Below are 18,777 nucleotides of genomic sequence, written 5' to 3' on the forward strand. Positions count from 1 at the left end.
AAAGAGAAGCAGGGTTAATGTTTTCTCTGTTTTTCTATCTCCACAGATGCTGCCTAACCTGCCAAGTACTTCTAGCATTTCCTGTTTTTATTGCTGTACATGCTCTGTCGAATTTGAGTAGATTGGATAGGCCCAAACTGCTTTCTCTTGTCCCATAAGTTGTGTTCTTGGGAGTTAGGAGTTTTCCCATAATTTGAAGTGATTGAATTAGTGATGAACACTGGAATGTTTTCTCAATAATCCAAGTGCAATAAACCGGTTAATGCCTTGAACCAAAGCTAGTCCCATGCAGCAAAGGAATCCGTCCCTTCCTAGACGACGCTGATTGCGATGTCGCTCAATATGCTGAATGTTCATTTACTAGACACCATTTCCCATGATCACTTAGGATTGCAGTGTCACCAGGCTCTCTCTCTAGTCCTTCACAGCGCTCCGTGTCTTTCCCCTTCTCTCCTCACAAACCTCATTCATCACAAACCCAGTTCTCCCCTCTCAAACCTCATCATCACAAACCCAGTTCTCCCCTCTCAAACCTCATCATCACAAACCCAGTTCTCCCCTCACAAACCTCATCATCACAAACCCAGTTCTCCCCTCACAAACCTCATCCATCACAACACCCAGTTCTCCCCTCACAAACCTCATCCATCACAAACCCAGTTCTCCCCTCTCAAACCTCATCATCACAACACCCAGTTCTCCCCTCACAAACCTCATCCATCACAACACCCAGTTCTCCCCTCACAAACCTCATCCATCACAAACCCAGTTCTCCCCTCTCAAACCTCATCATCACAAACCCAGTTCTCCACTCACAAACCTCATCCATCACAAACCCAGTTCTCCCCTCACAAACCTCATCATCACAAACCCAGTTCTCCCCTCACAAACGTCATCATCACAAACCCAGTTCTCCCCTCACAAACCTCATCATCACAAACCCAGTTCTCCCCTCACAAACCTCATCATCACAAACCCAGTTCTCCCCTCACAAACCTCATCATCACAAACCCAGTTCTCCCCTCTCAAACCTCTCCATCACAAACCCAGTTCTCCCCTCACAAACCTCATCCATCACAAACCCAGTTCTCCCCTCACAAACCTCAACATTACAAACCCAGTTCTCCCCTCACAAACCTCATCATCACAAACCCAGTTCTCCCCTCACAAACCTCACCCATCACAAACCCAGTTCTCCCCTCACAAACCTCATCATCACAAACCCAGTTCTCCCCTCACAAACCTCATCATCACAAACCCAGTTCTGCCCTCACAAACCTCATCATCACAAACCCAGTTCTCCCCTCACAAACCTCATCATCACAAACCCACTTCTCCCCTCACAAACCTCATCATCACAAACCCAGTTCTCCCCTCACAAACCTCATCATCACAAACCCAGTTCTCCCCTCACAAACCTCATCATCACAAACCCAGTTCTCCCCTCACAAACCTCATCCATCACAAACCCAGTTCTCCCCTCTCAAACCTCATCATCACAAACCCAGTTCTCCCCTCACAAACCTCATCATCACAAACCCAGTTCTCCCCTCACAAACCTCATCATTACAAACCCAGTTCTCCCCTCACAAACCTCATCATCACAAACCCAGTTCTCCCCTCACAAACCTCATCATCACAAACCCAGTTCTCCCCTCACAAACCTCATCATCACAAACCCAGTTCTTCCCTCACAAACCTCATCCATCACAAACCCAGTTCTCCCCTCACAAACCTCATCATCACAAACCTCATCATCACAAACCCAGTTCTCCCCTCACAAACCTCATCATCACAAACCCAGTTCTCCCCTCACAAACCTCATCATCACAAACCCAGTTCTCCCCTCACAAACCTCATCATCACAAACCCAGTTCTCCCCTCACAAACCTCATCATCACAAACCCAGTTCTCCCCTCACAAACCTCATCATCACAAACCCAGTTCTCCCCTCACAAACCTCATCATCACAAACCCAGTTCTCCCCTCACAAACCTCATCATCACAAACCCAGTTCTCCCCTCACAAACCTCATCATCACAAACCCAGTTCTCCCCTCACAAACCTCATCATCACAAACCCAGTTCTCCCCTCACAAATCTCATCATCACAACACCCAGTTCTCCCCTCACAAACCTCATCCATCACAACACCCAGTAGAACCGAATTACAACCTAGTCTGCGGCAGCTTTTGGGAAATTGTTGTAAGGCGTCAGATTTTGTGTGACTTCGCTTTGGGACATTATCTACATTAAAGGCTCTACATAAATGCTAGTTATTGTTAAGTTGCATAATTGGTGGTCATCAGATACAGATTTGTGAATCCTAAATCAGTTGGCATTGCTATGTGCCAAAAAAGCAAGGTTTGCCCCATGATATAAATCCACGAATATATAGTTGCTTATGATGTTTTTTGCCATTTGTGACTCCGATGACTATGAACAATTGCTCATTATGGGTGGATTTTGTCTGTGGTATAAAATTGCCAGCACTAGCCTGTCATTTTTTTGCACTTCATTAAGTATTTTAATCTGATAAACTCCTATTGTAGTGATACACTAGTCCTATACCTTCTTTAAAATGTGTTCTCAGAACCTATCATCTGTGCAATCTCCTGTTAGGGCTCCTGTTAGCATTGTATAAATAGATACCATTTATTAAACACCCTCTGTCCCCGTCCCCCCCCCCCCCCCCCTCCCCCAGAGTAAAGCTGTATTTTACAGTGATGGTTAATTTGTTGTAATTGGAGACTTTGGGAATTTTCAGTGGTCCTTTTGACCATTCCTTCTCCCACTCAGAATTCTGCTGGATGCAGCTGGCTTCAAATTCTGATAGCAAGTGTAGGTTTTCTCCCACAATTTCTCAGTTTAACTGACACTTGTTCCTCCCTGGGCTGGAACCAGTAAAAATACAGCCAAAAGTGAACATTTGGATTGAGATTTTGCTTCACTTTTATTGTAGAAAATACGCATGGAAGCTCATGTAAAGTTCTCTGTACTTTGGCACATTACTCGCGACCTTCTCATCAACAAGTCTTCCTCCTTTAATCGCACTTTTGACAGGTTGGTGAATTTAAAAGCTATGTATTACTGTGATGTAATGGCATTTTCAAACTTTATTTTTTTAAACTCCGAGATGATTAATGTGGATTGTATAGTTTGCTTGGTTACATTTGAGGAAGAGGGGAGAGACTTTGCAGAGTCTGCCTCAGGAGATATGATAGATTGGGGAGAGCCAAAGGGACGGATTCTACCTGATCTGTGAACTGAATAAGCTTGATGACCTAAATGGCCTTTTCTCAATCCACACCGTGTTCTTGGTAGGAATTCAGAATAGTCAAGGTTTGCAGCCTGTAATTTAAGGGCAGGTGTGCTGCTGCTTGTCTATATTGAGGCATATACAAAAATAAATGTCGCATCATATTGTTGCTGCATTGTTGATGCCCTCAAGACAGATTATAGTTAACAGTTCCTCCAACTAATGTTGCCATAAGATTCCTCCTTATATTCCTTTTGACTTCTCCATCCTTTTCTGACTATACAAAGATGGGTGGGAAAGCAGATTGTGAGGAGGGCACAAAAAATCTGCAGACTTTAATATACTCTGTATAGGAATTTGCATTAAATGTTCCCCGTGAAAGTACTTAGACCAAAACCAGCTGTGACTGTTTCTGTTTACAAGCAGTTCTTGACTGGAATTTTGGCATTACTTTATTGAGCATTAAAAGTCTGTTAGCAGAGAAAAACATAGCTTTACCAGATTGAATAGAGATGGCTGCAATACTCTCATAGCTCAGCGGAGAAAAGCACCACCCACTGATGCTGGACCAAGAAGATCCCAGGTTCAATTCGCATTCTGTGCTGAGTTAGCTATTCATAGCCGGGGCAGTACAACTGGACTTCGTGTCCCTGGAGGGAAGGGTGAGAAAGCGAGTGGAGATCTCATTCTTGATCAATGTCCAGTACCTCTGCTGTATCCACACAATCAGATGCTGAGTGAAGACAGGATCAGACTCTGCAGAGATAACTCCCATGTTCACATAGCCTATTTACTGTCTATTCTCACACATCATAAATGGGCATGGTGTTGGAGAGTGGTGTGAACTGTGCACCAGTGCCGGGGGGCAGCTGTAAGCACAATGAATGGGGAGCACCGTTCGTTTGCCATTGACCGCAAAATCCTGCCCATTAATTAATTGCGACCCACCATTTGGTCAGAGCTGGCCATTAGCTGTGGTTTGCTGCTGGATTCTAGATTATCTTGAGATTTCTGCTAATTTGTGGACTATTTGGGCATTTCCAAAGTATAACTCTGGGTTTAAATGTGTTTTTTTGTAGGTCTCTCTTTATAATGCTCGATAGCCTCAGCAGCATGGATGGCTCCACTTGTTCAGTGGCTCAGGCTTGGCTCAACCAGGTTATCCAGAGACATGACATTGCACGGATCCTTGAACCACTACTGCTGCTGCTCCTCCATCCAAAAACCCAGCGTATCTCTGTGCAGCGAATGCAAATAGAAAGACACATAAATAAATCCATGAATACACCTATTGAAGAAGTTGCAGATCATTACGTGCGAGGAATTAATGGTGTCGATGGCGAGTATTTATTTCATTAGTGTAATGTGAAAAGTCAGCTGGTTATTGTGTTTTAAATTGTATTTAATTCACAAAATCTCCATACTATTGATCTTCTGGGCTGCAGGAATGTTAACTATTCCCAAGTGTAACCTAAAGTAAATCCCTCCACGCCTTAACCCCTCCTTAAAACCTCCCTCTCTGATAGTACCTCTGGCTCTCACTCCTCATCCACACCTGCTCAGGTCTAATACCCAGCACTTTAACCTTATTTGCTATGTTAAATGCTAATTGTTCAGAGTAAAAACACTGACCAGAAAAAAGTGATTTCAGATATTTGAAGGTTTTCCCCAGTTGACACCACAGTTTACAGTTGAAGGTTGTTATCTATTCCCATGCTACCTTGAGGTGTTCAGTTTGCAGATTTGTTCATTTGATTATTGTAATGTTGATAATCATGAAAAGTTCAATTAAACCTAATATATTGGAACTGTCAAGAAAGAAAGACTTGCATTTATATAGTGCCTTTCACGACCACTGGACGACCCAAAGCGCTTTGCAGCCAACAAAGTACTTTTTGTACTGCAGTCACTGTTGTAATGTGGGATACACGGCAGCCAGTTAGCGCACAGCAAGCTCCCACAAACAGCAGTGTGATAATGATCAGATAATCTTTTTTTTGGTGATTTTATTGAGGGATAAATATTGGCCAGGATACCGGGGATAACTCCCCTGCTCCTCTTCAAAATAGTGCCATGGGATCTTGTACGTCCACCTGAGAGAGCAGACGGGGCCTCGGTTTAATGTTTCATCTGAAAGACGGCACCTCCGATAGTGCAGCACTCCCTCACCACTGCACTGTACTGTCAGCCTAAATTTACGTGCCCAAGTCTCTGGAGTGGGACTTAAACCCACAACCTTCTGACTCCAAGGCAAAAGTGCTACCCACTGAGCCACAGCTGACACAGGGTTCAGAAGTAACAGTGGATTCTCATTGGTAGTGTTTGTATTTCTAAATTGCAAGTAAATCTCTAGGGCAATTATTGTAGGTGAGAATTGGACAGTGTAAAACATACCATGTTTGAACAAGTGTGTAATATTAGAGCTTGTTAACAAGCTTGGCTTAAGAAAATCATCTTTAATGTTAACTCTCTTTCTCCTCCATTACTCCCATAGTTTTTGGACACCTTTCCTTTGACTCTGGAAAACACCCAGCTTCGAGTGGAACTATTAGCAAATATTTAGGTGCAGAAGAAATGGAGAATTTCAGCTTTACAGTGAACCCTCTAAGTGACAGGCTGTCTATGCTGAGCACAAGTAGTGAGACCCTACCATTTGGAGTGTCAGACTTCGATCTACAGGGGCAACAGGCAGAAATCCTCCATAGTTCTGAATCGGGCTGTTCCCAGTCCTCAATAGGAGACAACAGCAGTTACGAGGCAGAACCACTGAGCGTGAGCAGTGCCAAGACCAATAGGAATTCACAAATTTGGTCCGAAGATTCCGTGGATGATGTAGTGCAGCAAGTAGTTTCAGACTTGATCAACAGGGTTGTGAATGGATTAAAAGGCAAGTCTGAATCTCTCGATTGTCAGGTTCCGGCTCAGACTGAAACCAATCTATTGGGGTCAGCAGAATGTTCTGTCGAAAGTGAAGCTAAAGACATACACATTAGAAGTCCCCTGAATGGGTTGCTTAAGTGCGTCAGTCCTGAAGGTGTGTCTGCATCGACTGATGGTGGCATCGGGACCTTGTCTGAAAGCCTGAGTAGACCCAGATCCTCACCATCCATTGCAGTATCCGAGGATCCTCCACCAAAATGCAGTCTCTCTGCAGAAGAGGTGCAGTCATTAAAGAAAAGCCCAACTGGTAACCATTTAGGACCACATGGGAAAGTGATGGAGAAGCTGTCTGACCAAGAACTTGGCTTCAAAGATTTTCCCAAACCGCCCGGTGCCAAGCCCAAAATAAAAGTCAGCAAAAAGAAGGAAGGTGATAAAAAGAAGGCACAGAATGAAAAAATGAAACCACCTAATGTGTTCTTTGGTGATAGCTTGGATCTGGAGAACTGGTATAGCTGCGGTGAGGGTGAGATTTCTGAAATTGAAAGTGATGTTGGATCTCCAGGAATCTGGAAAACTTCAAAATTTCATATCCATCCTTTATACCAGCACGTTTTGCTCTATCTTCAAGTGTGTGACTCCACAAGGGCTTTACATGCTCTATCCGCTGTTGAAGCTATCTTGAAAGCAAATCCAGTTGGATTTGTGAGCGCCATTTCCACCACTAGTGTAAATAATACCTACACTCCACAGCTCTCCCTGCTCCAGAACCTCATGGCCAGGCACCGAATCTCTGTCATGGGCAGGGACTTCTACAGTCACATCCCGCTCGATTCCAGCCATGCTTTCCGCAGCTCGATGTACATCGAGATCATTATCTCTCTCTGCTTGTACTTTTTGAGGAGTTATTACCCAGCCCACGTAAAGGTGACTCAACAGGACCTTTCCGGAAACCGAAACTTGCAAATCGTCAGCATCCAGATCCTGACCTTACTTTTTACTGAGCTGGTAAAAGTGACTGAAAGTTCAGCCAAAGGCTTTGCCAGCTTTATATCGGACATGCTGCTGAAATGTAAGGTCCAGAAGGTAGTCCTCCACTGCCTGCTCTCCTCTATCTTCAGCGCACAGAAGTGGCACCACCTGAGGACTGCTGGGAAGAATGTCACGGCCATTGAAGAGGGGTTATCGGAGGACAGTATCATCAACTTCTCAGAGGATGAAATTGACAATTGCAGCACCTTGCAGACTCAGCTCCTGAAACTGGTGCAGCGATTGATTGTGCTGGAGCACAGAGTGATGGTTGCATCTGAGGATAGTGAGACAGGATATGAATTTGTCACCGCCGACCCAGAGAACAGTAATCCACAGCAGCCATTGACTTCCTTGCAATATCTACACTCCCAACCAATTACTTCTCAGGGAATGTTCATCTCTGCTGTAATTAAGGCATTAAATCAACCCTTTTCCTGCAAAATGGACCCTCAGTGGATTGGGTTGATAACATCAGTTCTTCCATACATGGGGAAAGTACTACAGAGGGTGGTGACTGCTGTGACATTGCAACTTTGCCGAAATTTGGACAACCTAATCCATCAGTATAAATACGAGTCTGGAATGTCAAACAGCAGGTAGGTACTGTAAAAGTCTTAAGTTGTTTGATATGTTTAATTGCTTTCGATTAGATTTCTTCTTCATTCTATACACTAAGAGTACAGCCCAGCTTAATAGGTTCTGAGGGAAACCATCGACTGAGCAAAGACATAAAAATGTTGTCCTATGCAGGTAGATGTTATATAAAACATACTTATCCAATTCACCAGCTCATTTCTCCTCGGTTAAGGTTTGCGATTAATTTAATGTCTCTCCGACAGCAGGTTAAATTAGTAAGAGTTTTGTTATTTAAGGCAGCGTGTGCCATTTTTGTAATATAAACAGAAAATGCTGGAAATACTCAACAGGCCAGGCATCATCCGTGAAGCGAGAAAGAGAGTTTCAGGTCGGTGATCTTTCATCAGAACTGGAATATGTTAGAGGTAACAAGGTTTAAGCAAGTACAGATGCAGGGAAAGGGGGACGGGTGAAAAGAACAAAAGGGAAGATCTGTGATGGGGTGCAAGGCAGGAGAGATTAAAGGAACAGCGGAATCAATACCAGCGCCTTCTGTCTGGAAAAAATGGAAGCGGTGGTTATGATTTGAAATTGTTGAACTTGATGTTGAGTGCAGAAGGCTGTAAAGCGCCTAATCGAAAGATGAGGTGCTGTTCCTCGAGCTCCCGTTGAGCTTCATTGGAGCAGTGTAGGAGACCAAGATCAGAGTGGGAGCGGGGCAGAGAATTAAAATGGCAAGCGACCGGAAGCTCAGTTTTTTTTTTGTTTCTTTTGCAGATTTTCCAGGGGCTAATGAAAATAACATACTAGTTTGTCCATATTGGGACAGACATACAAAAGCAAAGCCTTACTCTTTAGGTTCCATGGCAGCACTAGCAGCCAACGCTGTCCACCACACATGGCCATATAGATAGCAAACAACAACTTGTATTTATATAGCGCCTTTAATGTAGTGAAAGGTTCCAAGGCACTTCATAGGAGTATTATGAGATAAACAATTTGACGTCGAGCCGTATAAGGAGAAATTAGGGCAGGTGACCAAAAGCTGGGTCAAAGAGGTAGGATTTAAGGAGCGTCTTGAAGGAGGAAAGAGAGGTAGAACGGTAGGGAGGCAGAAAGGTTTAGGCAGGGAATTCCAGAGCTTGGGGCCGAGGCAACAGAAGGCACGGCCACCAATGGTTGAACAGTTATAATCAGGGATGCTCAGGAGGTCAGAATTAGAGGAGCGCAGACATCTCGGGGGGTTGTGGGGCTGGAGGAGATTGCAGAGATAGGGAGGGGTGAGGCCATGGAGGGATTTGAAAACCAGGATGAGAATTTTGAAATCAAGGCGTTGCTCAACCGGAAGCCAGTGTAAGTCAGCGAGCACAGGGTTGATGGGTGAGCAGGACGTGGTGCGAGTTAGGACACGTGCAGCCGAGTGTTGGATCACCCCTAGTAGGGTAGAATGTGGGAGGCCAGCCAGGAATCCGTTGGAATAGTCAAGTCTAGAGGTAACAAAAGCATAGATGAGGGCTTCAGCAGCAGATGAGCTGAGGCAAGGGTGGAGACGGGCGATGTTACGGAGGTGGAAATAGGCGGTCTTAGTTTTGCTGCAGATATGTGGTTGAAAGCTCATTTCAGGGTCAAATATGAGACCAAGGTTGCGAATAGTGTGGTTCAGTCTCAGGCAGAAGTTGGGGAGAGGGATGGAGTCAGTGGCTAGGGTACGGAGTTTGTGACGGGGACCGAAAACAATGGCTTTGGTCTTCCCAATATTCAATTGGAGAAAATTTCTGCTCATCGAGAACTGGATGTCGGGCAAGGTGTCTGGCAATTTAGAGACGGGAGAGGTCGAGAGAAGTGGTAGTGAGGTAGAGCTGGATGTCATCAGCATCCATGTAGAAACTGAGGCTGTGTTTTCGGATGATGTCGCCAAAGGGCAACATGTAGATAAGAAATAGGAGGGGACCAAGGACAGATCCTTGGGGGACACCAGAGGTAACGATGCGGGGGTGTGAAGAGAAACCGTTGCAGGTGATTCTCTGGCTATGATTAGATAGATCAGAATGGAACCAGGCGAGTGCAGTCCCACCCAGCTGGATGACGGTGGAGAGGTGTTGGAGAAGGATAGAGTGGTCAACCATGTTAAAGGCTGCAGACAAGTAATTTGTGACTGATGAGAGTCGTTTCAGTACTGTGGAAGCTGGATTGGAGGGATTCAAACATGGAGTTGCAGGAAAGATGGGCATGGATTTGTGAGGCGACAACACATTCAAGGACTTTGGAGAGGAAAGGGAGGTTGGCGATGGGGTGGTAATTTGCAGGAACGAAGGGGTCGAGGGTTGGTTTTTCAAGTAGAGGGGTGATGACGACAGATTTAAGGGAGAGGGAGTCAGTAGCTGAGGAGAGAGAACCATTAACAATGTCAGCTAACATAGGAACCAAAAAAGGAGGTTGGGTAGTCAGCAGTTTGGTGGGAATAGGATCAAGGGAGCAGGAAAATAAGAAACATAGAAACATAGAAAATAGGTGCAGGAGTAGGCCATTCGGCCCTTCGAGCCTGCACCACCATTCAATCAGATCATGGCTGATCATTCACCTCAGAACCCCTTTCCTGCTTTCTCTCCATACACCTTGATCCCTTTAGCCGCAAGGGCCTTATCTAACTCCCTCTTGAATATATCCAATGAACTGGCATCAACAACTCTCTGTGGTAGGGAATTTAGGTTAACAACTCTCTCTGAGTGAAGAAGTTTCTCCTCATCTCAGTCCTAAATGGCTTACCCCTTATCCTTAGACTGTGTCCCCTGGTTCTGGACTTCCCCAACATCGGGAACATTCTTCCCGCATCCAACCTTTCCAGTCCCGTCAGAATCTTATATGTTTCTATGAGATCCCCTCTCATCCTTCTAAACTCCAGTGTATAAAGGCCCAATAGATCCAGTCTATCCTCATAAGTCAGTCCAGCCATCCCGGGAATCAGTCTGGTGAACCTTCGCTGCACTCCCTCAATAGCAAGAACGTCCTTCCTCAGATTAGGAGACCAAAACTGAACACAATATTCCAGGTGAGGTCTCACCAAGGCCCTGGACAACTGCAGTAAGACCTCCCTGCTACCATACTCAAATCCCCTAGCTATGAAGGCCAACATACCATTTGCCGCCTTCACTGCCTGCTGTACCTGCATGCCAACTTTCAATGACTGATGAACCATGACACCCAGGTTTCGTTGCACCGCACCTTTTCCTAATCTGCCGCCATTCAGATAATGTTCTGCCTTCATGTTTTTGCCCCCAAAGTGGATAACTTCACATTTATCCACATTATACTGCATCTGCCATGTATTTGCCCACTCACCAAACCTGTCCAAGTCACCCTGCAGCCTCTTAGCGTCGTCCTCACAGCTCACACCGCCACCCAGTTTAGTGTCATCTGCAAACTTGGAGATATTACACTTAATTCCTTCATCTAAATCATTGATGTATATTGTAAAGAGCTGGGGTCCCAGCACTGAACCCTGCGGCACCCCGCTAATCATTGCCTGCCATTTTGAAAAGGACCCGTTTATCCTGACTCTCTGCTTCCTGTCTGCCAACTAGTTCTCTATCCACGTCAGTGCATTACCCCCAATACCATATGCTTTGATTTTGCACACCAATCTCTTGTGTGGGTCCTTGTCAAAAGCCTTTTGAAAGTCCAAATACACCACATCCACTGGTTCTCCCTTGTCCACTCCACGAGTTACATCCTCAAAAAATTCCAGAAGATTTGTCAAGCATGATTTCCCTTTCACAAATCCATGCTGACTTGGACCAATCCTATCACTGCTTTCCAAATGTGCTGCTATTTCATCTTTAATAATTGATTCCAACATTTTCCTCACCATTGCTGTCAGGCTAACCGGTCAATAATTACATGTTTTCTCTCTCCCTCCTTTTTTAAAAGGGGTGTTACATTAGCTACCCTCCAGTCCATAGGAACTGATCCAGAGTCGATAGACTGTTGGAAAATGATCACCAATGCATCCACCATTTCTATGGTCACTTCCTTAAGTACTCTGGGATGCAAACTTATTAGGCCCTGGGGATTTAACGGTCTTCAATCCCATCAATTTCCCACCTAATAAGGATATCCTTCAGTTCCTCCTTCTCACTAGACCCTCGGTCTCCTAGTACTTCCGGCAGGTTATTTGTGTCTTCCTTCGTGATGACAGAACCAAAGTATTTGTTCAACTGGTCTGCCATTTCTTTGTTCCCCATTATAAATTCACTTGAATCTGACTGCAAGGGACCAACATTTGTCTTCACTAATCTTTTTCTCTTCACATATCTATGGAAGCTTTTGCAGTCAGTTTTTATGTTCCCAGCAAGCTTCCTCTCATACTCTATTTTCCCCCTCCTAATTAAACCCTTTGTCCTCCTCTGTTGTATTCTAACTTTCTCTCAGTCCTCTGGCTTGCTACTTTTTCTGGCTAATTTGTATGCCTCTTCCTTGGATTTAACACTATCCTTAATTTCCCTTGTTAGCCACGGTTGAGCCACCTTCCCTGTTTTATTTTTACTCCAGATTGCAACCAATGCAACCACTATCTCTGCAGCCACTTCTTATCAGACTCTAGGATGCAGGCCATCAGGTCCAGGGGACTTCCCTAGAACTTTTTCTCTAGTGATAGCAATTGTTTTAAGTTTCCCCCCTCCCAATAGCCCCATGATTATCAATTATTGGGATGCTTTTAGTGTCTTCTACCTTGAAGACCGATACAAAATATTTGTTCAAAGTCTCTACCATTTCCCTGTTCCCTATTATTTATTCCCCAGTCTCATCCTCTAAGGGGCCAACGTTTACTTTAGCTACTCTCTTCCTTTTTATATACCTGTAGAAGCTCTTACTGCCTGTTTTTATATTTCTTGCTCTCATTGACAGGATGATTTCGGAAAGATCATGAGGGGAGATTGGAGCGAAACTGGAGAAAGATGCGAGGTCAGGGCTGGAGCAGGGGGATCCTTAAAGGAAGTTTGGCCCAGTGGGCTAGGGGAAGGAAGGGAAGAGGCAGAGGCAGCCGAACGGATGGTCTCAATCTTAGGGACAAAGAAGTCCATGAGCTACTCACACTTATTGTCGGAGGTGAGGATAGAGACTGGGGAGAGGGGTTTAAAAAGGCGGTTAGCAGTGGAGAATAGAAATCGGGGTTTATCTTTGCATTACAGAATGATTCTGGAATAGTGAGCAGTTTTGGCAGACGAGAGCAGGACACGATTGTGCTTTATGTGGTCCAGCCAGATCTGACGGTGAATGACTAAACCAGTTGTCCACCATATCCGTTTAAGTCTGTGTCCCTTGGACTTAAGGGAGCGAAGATCAAGGCTGTACTGGGGGAATGGTCATGGTGAGAGAGAGTAATGGTTTTAATAGGGACAAGGGATCAAAGGTGATGGTGAGGGTGTGGTTGAGCAGATCGGTAGCAGCAGAAATATCATGGTGAATGGAGGGCCAAAGGCTGGACAATTGGCAGTTGATAAGTGCAGTTGTAAGAGAGTTGGGAAAGTTTTTTTTCCAGGGGCGGACACACAAGGAGGTGGGGTGGGGGGTGGAAGGGGGATGTGGGTGGAGAGCAATACGAGGAAGTGGTCAGAGATGGCCTTATCTGCGATTGACACAATGGAGTAGCGAGGCCACGAGAGATGGCATAGTCAAGGGGTGGTTGGGAATATGGAGGGAGAGATTAAGGGAAGATAGGAGGCTAGTGAACTCTGGGAGAGAGAGCATGATGGTACTTAAGTGGGAAGTTGAGAACGAGAATTTTAAATGAGGTGTGAGAGGGGTGGAATAGGGTGAAATGCTCAAAGGAGGAGACAATGCCGGAGGAGTAGGGCGACAGACCAAGGTGTGATTTGGTGATGAGAGCTACATCGCCACCACAGCGGTCTGGGCAGGGTGAGTGGTGGTAAGTATAGTCGGGTGGGGAGGCTTCAATTAAGGGTAAGGTGTCATCACCCTCAGTCAAGTTTCCGTCAGTGCCATGATGTCGTGCCATCATCTACAATAAGCTCATGGATGGGAAGGGTCTTGTTCGCAAGCGAATGGACATTCTGGAGTGAGAAGCAGAGGGAAGCTGTTGGCTCATCTAGGAGGGAGTCAAGCCTGGGACAGCGGCAGGAGAATAGGAAGGTCGAAGAGTAATGAAGGATTGGGGTCGGGATTTGGGAGGGCAGAGTATCCGAGGGAGGAGAGATTAAAGGAGGCATGACGATAGGGGAGACTGGTCAGGGAGGGATAAAGAGAAAAGGAAAAAGGCGAAATAAGTGGAAAAGTATTGAATGGCTCGGATCCGGAGCGGCAGCCAAAGTGCACACGCGGATGGACGCAGGAAAAGCTCAGGTTACGTAAACCTGGTTAAATGTAGTCGTTAATGGGATACAATAATAGGCAGACCAGGGTCAAAGTCAGGTCCCACGGAAGGACAAAGCCGACATGAACAGGATGGGCCAGCACGGAGCATAGACCAACACTGTCCGAGGCAGGCGAGGGAGGTCCAGAAGCTGTTTGAAGTGTAGAGAGTTCGAGAATGTGTTGTAGGAAGGAGAGTCGGTAGTGGTGCAGGAAGATGATGACGACGTTGACACAAGTTTGTGGATCGCGGAAGATCGCCGTAAAACCACAGCCAGTAGTACGACAGCTGCTAGCGAGCAGCCAGCAGAGCTGTAGAACCAGTTCAGCAGAGACACAGCCGCACAGCCAAGAACAAACTTTCGTAGCAGAGATGGAGAAGCAGCAGGTAGTCTCACGGTATAATCCGGTGTAGTCCAGTGCAGAAACGTAGCGGTGTAATCCAGTGTAGTTCAAAGCAGAAACTTCGTCTAGCGATGTCCAGCAAATTGGAAACCAATTTGACAGAAGAATTCAGAACAAAGACTTGAAGAAATGATATGGCTAAGAATCAAAGAAGGGTTAAGGCACAATCTGGGATTTTTGCACTCAGCACAGGATGAGGCCCAGCTAGGCAGTGTTTCTATGTTATGCCGCTTTTGTCACTGACCCATGCAATACATCACCTACATCAAAAGAAAACTTAAGTACTTGCACAGTCGGGTCAGCATGACTGTACCAACATCTGCCAATGATGTGATAGTGCTGACCCAAACGTGAGACGCAGTTGCCGTGGTTGTTGCTTAAAATGCCTGTCGTCTAAACATGATGCAGCAACTTGCAAAATGTTCCTGTTGAGTAATAGTTGCACTGTGCTTCCCACATTCAGAACAAGGTACATAGAACGGCCAAGAAATCCAGTATTGAGTACTTGAGGAATTAGTTCACAATGGGACTTGCTGAGTAGAACCGAATCCTCTTTTGCATCCTTTGATCAACCAGCACCAAAAATGGGGTGTAAAGAGCATTGACACTGCCCAACAGAGATGTGTGCACTAACCAGCCAAACTCCGTAAATCATGGGCACATTACACTCAATCCTTCCAAGGAGCTAACTAGCGGTGTAGTGACACAGGACTGATCTAAGACAGGGGCCCTTTGATTTAGGGATCCCAGCACTGCTGAAACACCTCTGGATTGGACTGCTTCAAGATGTGTAAAACTTCTTTGAGGAACAGTGGGAAGTCTCCCAATCTGTGACATCGGAAAGTATCTTTGTACTCCTAAATCTCCAACACATCTAACCGGGACAGGTTTCACACCTCCAAGCTCATCTTGTCCATGAGGCACACCTGCTCTCACCAACCTGCTGACTACCCAGCTTCCTTTCCTGACCCCTGTGTTAGCTGGTATTGTTGATGGTTCTCCTCAGCCTTTGACACGGTTGACCCACACCCTCCTCCAACGCGCCTGCACCATAGTCCAGCTGGGTGGGACTGCACTTTTAACTATCCAGTCGTAGCCAGAGAATCACCTGCAATGGAACCTCCTCCTACTCCCGCACAGTTACCTCTGGTGTCCCCCATTGGACTCCCTCCTATTTCTCATCTACATGCTGCCCCTCGCGACATCATCCTAAAACACAGCGTCCGGTCCCACATGTACGCTGACCACACCCAGCTCTACCTCACCACCGCATCTCTCGACTCTTCCCCTGCCTTTGATCTGTCATGCTGCTTGTCCAACATTCCGTATTGGATGAGCAGAAATTTCCTCCAGCTAAATATTAGAAAGACCAAAGCAATTATCTTGCCCATTCCAACAAACTCCTGGCCGGCCTCCCATCTTCCACGCTCCATAAACTATAACTCATCCAAAACTCGGCTGCCCGTGTCCTAACTCGCATCAAGTCCCGTTCACCATCACCCCCTGTGCTCGCTGACCTACATTGGCTTCCGGTCCGGCAAAGCCTCGATTTAAAAATTCTCATCCTTATTTTCAAATCCATCCATGGTCTTGCCTCTCACTATGTCTGTACCCTCCTCTAGCCCTACAACCCTCCGAGATATCTGCGCTCCTCCAATTCTGGCCACTTGCACATCCCCAAATTTAATGGCTCTACCATTGCCGGCTGTGCCTTCGCCTGCCTGGGCCCTAAGCTCTGGAATTCCCTCCCTAAACTTCTCCACCTCTCTTTCCTCCTTTAAGTCACTCCTTAAAATCTGCCTCTTTGACCAAGCCTTTGGTTATCTGCCCAATTGCAAAGAAGGGGCTAATCAGGCTAGGGTGGTCAGCTTCATTTATCAAATGCCAGGCCGTCTTTAAAACATATAAAGACATTTTCTGAAATCAGTTGTTGCCCTTGAGCAAAGACGAAATCCTGGCCACTGAGACATGCTGCTAATGTGAGCGATGAGGAAGCTCATCCTGATCTGGGAAGAGCAGGTTTGTATTCCAGCTGTCTCATAGGGTGCAAAAAGAAAGCACTGGGACGACTCCTATTCTGAATATCCGGGATGTAAACAGATTCATGACCTAGGTTATGCAGACAGTGTGCTCAGGTGACTGGTTAGCTAACAAAGATAGAAAGAGTGCTTGCTGCTGTACAGAAACGCTCCCGGTATACTCCTGGATAAGGTCAGAGCATGTGGAATCGGGGGACAAGTCGCAGTTTTCGATCCCCTTGTATATTCATTCCTGCTCGACTGACTCAACAGAACCTCTTGCCTGAGATTTGGCAGCTCAGCTGTGTGGCAAATACTCAGCAAATGTTATAATGTTGGGATTTATTTTCTCTTCTGAGAAGTTCTATCTGCAACCCGAGCTTGAGCTAATATACTTAGAGCATTGTTCTACGCAATACAGCGGGCTTTTCGGTCTTCAGACTGTTTTAAAGTACTGAAGTATCTAATGTCAGCCTTATGTGAAGGATCATTGATTGAAAGATTACTTAGGTACTTGAGGTGTTTGTGATTTCCACCATCTTTTAATGTAACTGCTTTAGCTGAACCTGCTCATCTGAACCTGGTCTCCCTCCGCCCACCAATGCCCACTGAGATTCAGTTTTCCAACCAGAAACGATTGCCCAGGCTGTAGCCTGGATCTTACGATGGCAGGGCAGCCGGTCCGACTGTCATGCAGAAAGTGCCTCCCCTCAAAATTCAGAGGTTGAACATTGTTTCTGAACCCAGAGGCATTTCAGTAGATGGCCTGTTTATTGACCAGTAAAGTCTGTTGGATCAGTTTCCTACCCCTAGTGGTAGATACCTCTCATTAGTATCCTTTGGATATTCATTCATGGATGTCAAAACACAAATTGGAGAAAGTTGGTACACTAATATTCAACCGCATCCAATTTTATTTGATGTCCTGCATATTTTGGCGTATCTCCAGCATTTCTTCAATATTGGTTCAAAGCCTCATTATACTTGGGTTGAACATGACCCATTTGCACTGGGTCATTGGGGTACTGATCATTAGCACCCAGTTGTCTGTTTGCTATGTGGTTTGCTATGTGATTTGCTATGTGGAAATCGTGCCCAGTTATGGTTTTACTGGTTCACAACTAAATTTTAAATGTAGTTTTTCCACAGGTTACCCATTGTTCAAACGGGGTTGAACATGTGAGTTTACGTTTATTGCTTGGAAAGCTTCACCCTTGTTGCCATTAGTTTTACTCTGAGGTAATAGCACTACATTTTACTTTAGGTTGGCTGCAGTAGGTTTGGCATTCTCAACCCAGAGCTATCTTGATTGGATCAACCTAGCATTTTATTAGCTGGCACTGGAACACTGCAAACATCTACAGAACTCTAAAGTATTCTGTCTCTTCCAAAGTGCAAGTATGCAGATTCAACAGTTATTTGTTTTCTTTGATGCAAGGAATGCTAAATGGATCCTACACTATCACTATATCCAGGATAGACCCTACACTATCACTATATCCAAGATAGACCCTACACTATCACTGTATCCAGGATAGACCCTACACTATCACTATATCCAAGATAGACCCTACACTATCACTATATCCAGGATAGACCCTACACTATCACTATATCCAAGATAGACCCTACACTATCACTGTATCCAGGATAGACCCTACACTATCACTATATCCAAGATAGACCCTACACTATCACTATATCCAAGATAGACCCTACACTATCACTATATCCAGGATAGACCCTACACTATCACTATATCCAATGTAGACCCTACACTATCACTGTATCCAGGATAGACCCTACACTATCACTATATCCAGGATAAACCCTACACTATCACTATATCCAGGATAGACCCTACACTATCACTATATCCAGGATAGACCCTACACTATCACTGTATCCAGGATAGACCCTACACTATCACTGTATCCAGTGTAGACCCTACACTATCACTGTATCCAGAATAGACCCTACACTATCACTGTATCCAGTGTAGACCCTACACTATCACTGTATCCAGAATAGACCCTACACTATCACTGTATCCAGAATAGACCCTACACTATCACTGTATCCAGGATAGACCCTACACTATCACTATATCCAGGATAGACCCTACACTATCACTGTATCCAAGATAGACCCTACACTATCACTGTATCCAGTGTAGACCCTACACTATCACTGTATCCAGTGTAGACCCTACACTATCACTATATTCAGGATAGACCCT

The 18,777-nt window shown here is 45.3% G+C and overlaps 1 protein-coding gene across 1 annotated transcript in view; it reads left to right on the forward strand.

The window, feature by feature from the left end:
- Positions 1-18,777, forward strand: part of dop1a (DOP1 leucine zipper like protein A) — a 160,979-nt gene that overhangs the window by 106,784 nt on the left and 35,418 nt on the right. The window contains exons 18-20 of the mRNA XM_070891017.1: positions 2,962-3,062; positions 4,338-4,597; positions 5,753-7,766. Of these exons, the coding sequence (XP_070747118.1) occupies positions 2,962-3,062; positions 4,338-4,597; positions 5,753-7,766 (2,375 nt within the window). The remainder of the gene's footprint in view (positions 1-2,961; positions 3,063-4,337; positions 4,598-5,752; positions 7,767-18,777) is intronic.

Source organism: Pristiophorus japonicus, chromosome 9 (assembly GCF_044704955.1).
Source record: "Pristiophorus japonicus isolate sPriJap1 chromosome 9, sPriJap1.hap1, whole genome shotgun sequence".
In the NCBI taxonomy this organism is placed as follows: domain Eukaryota; kingdom Metazoa; phylum Chordata; class Chondrichthyes; family Pristiophoridae; genus Pristiophorus; species Pristiophorus japonicus.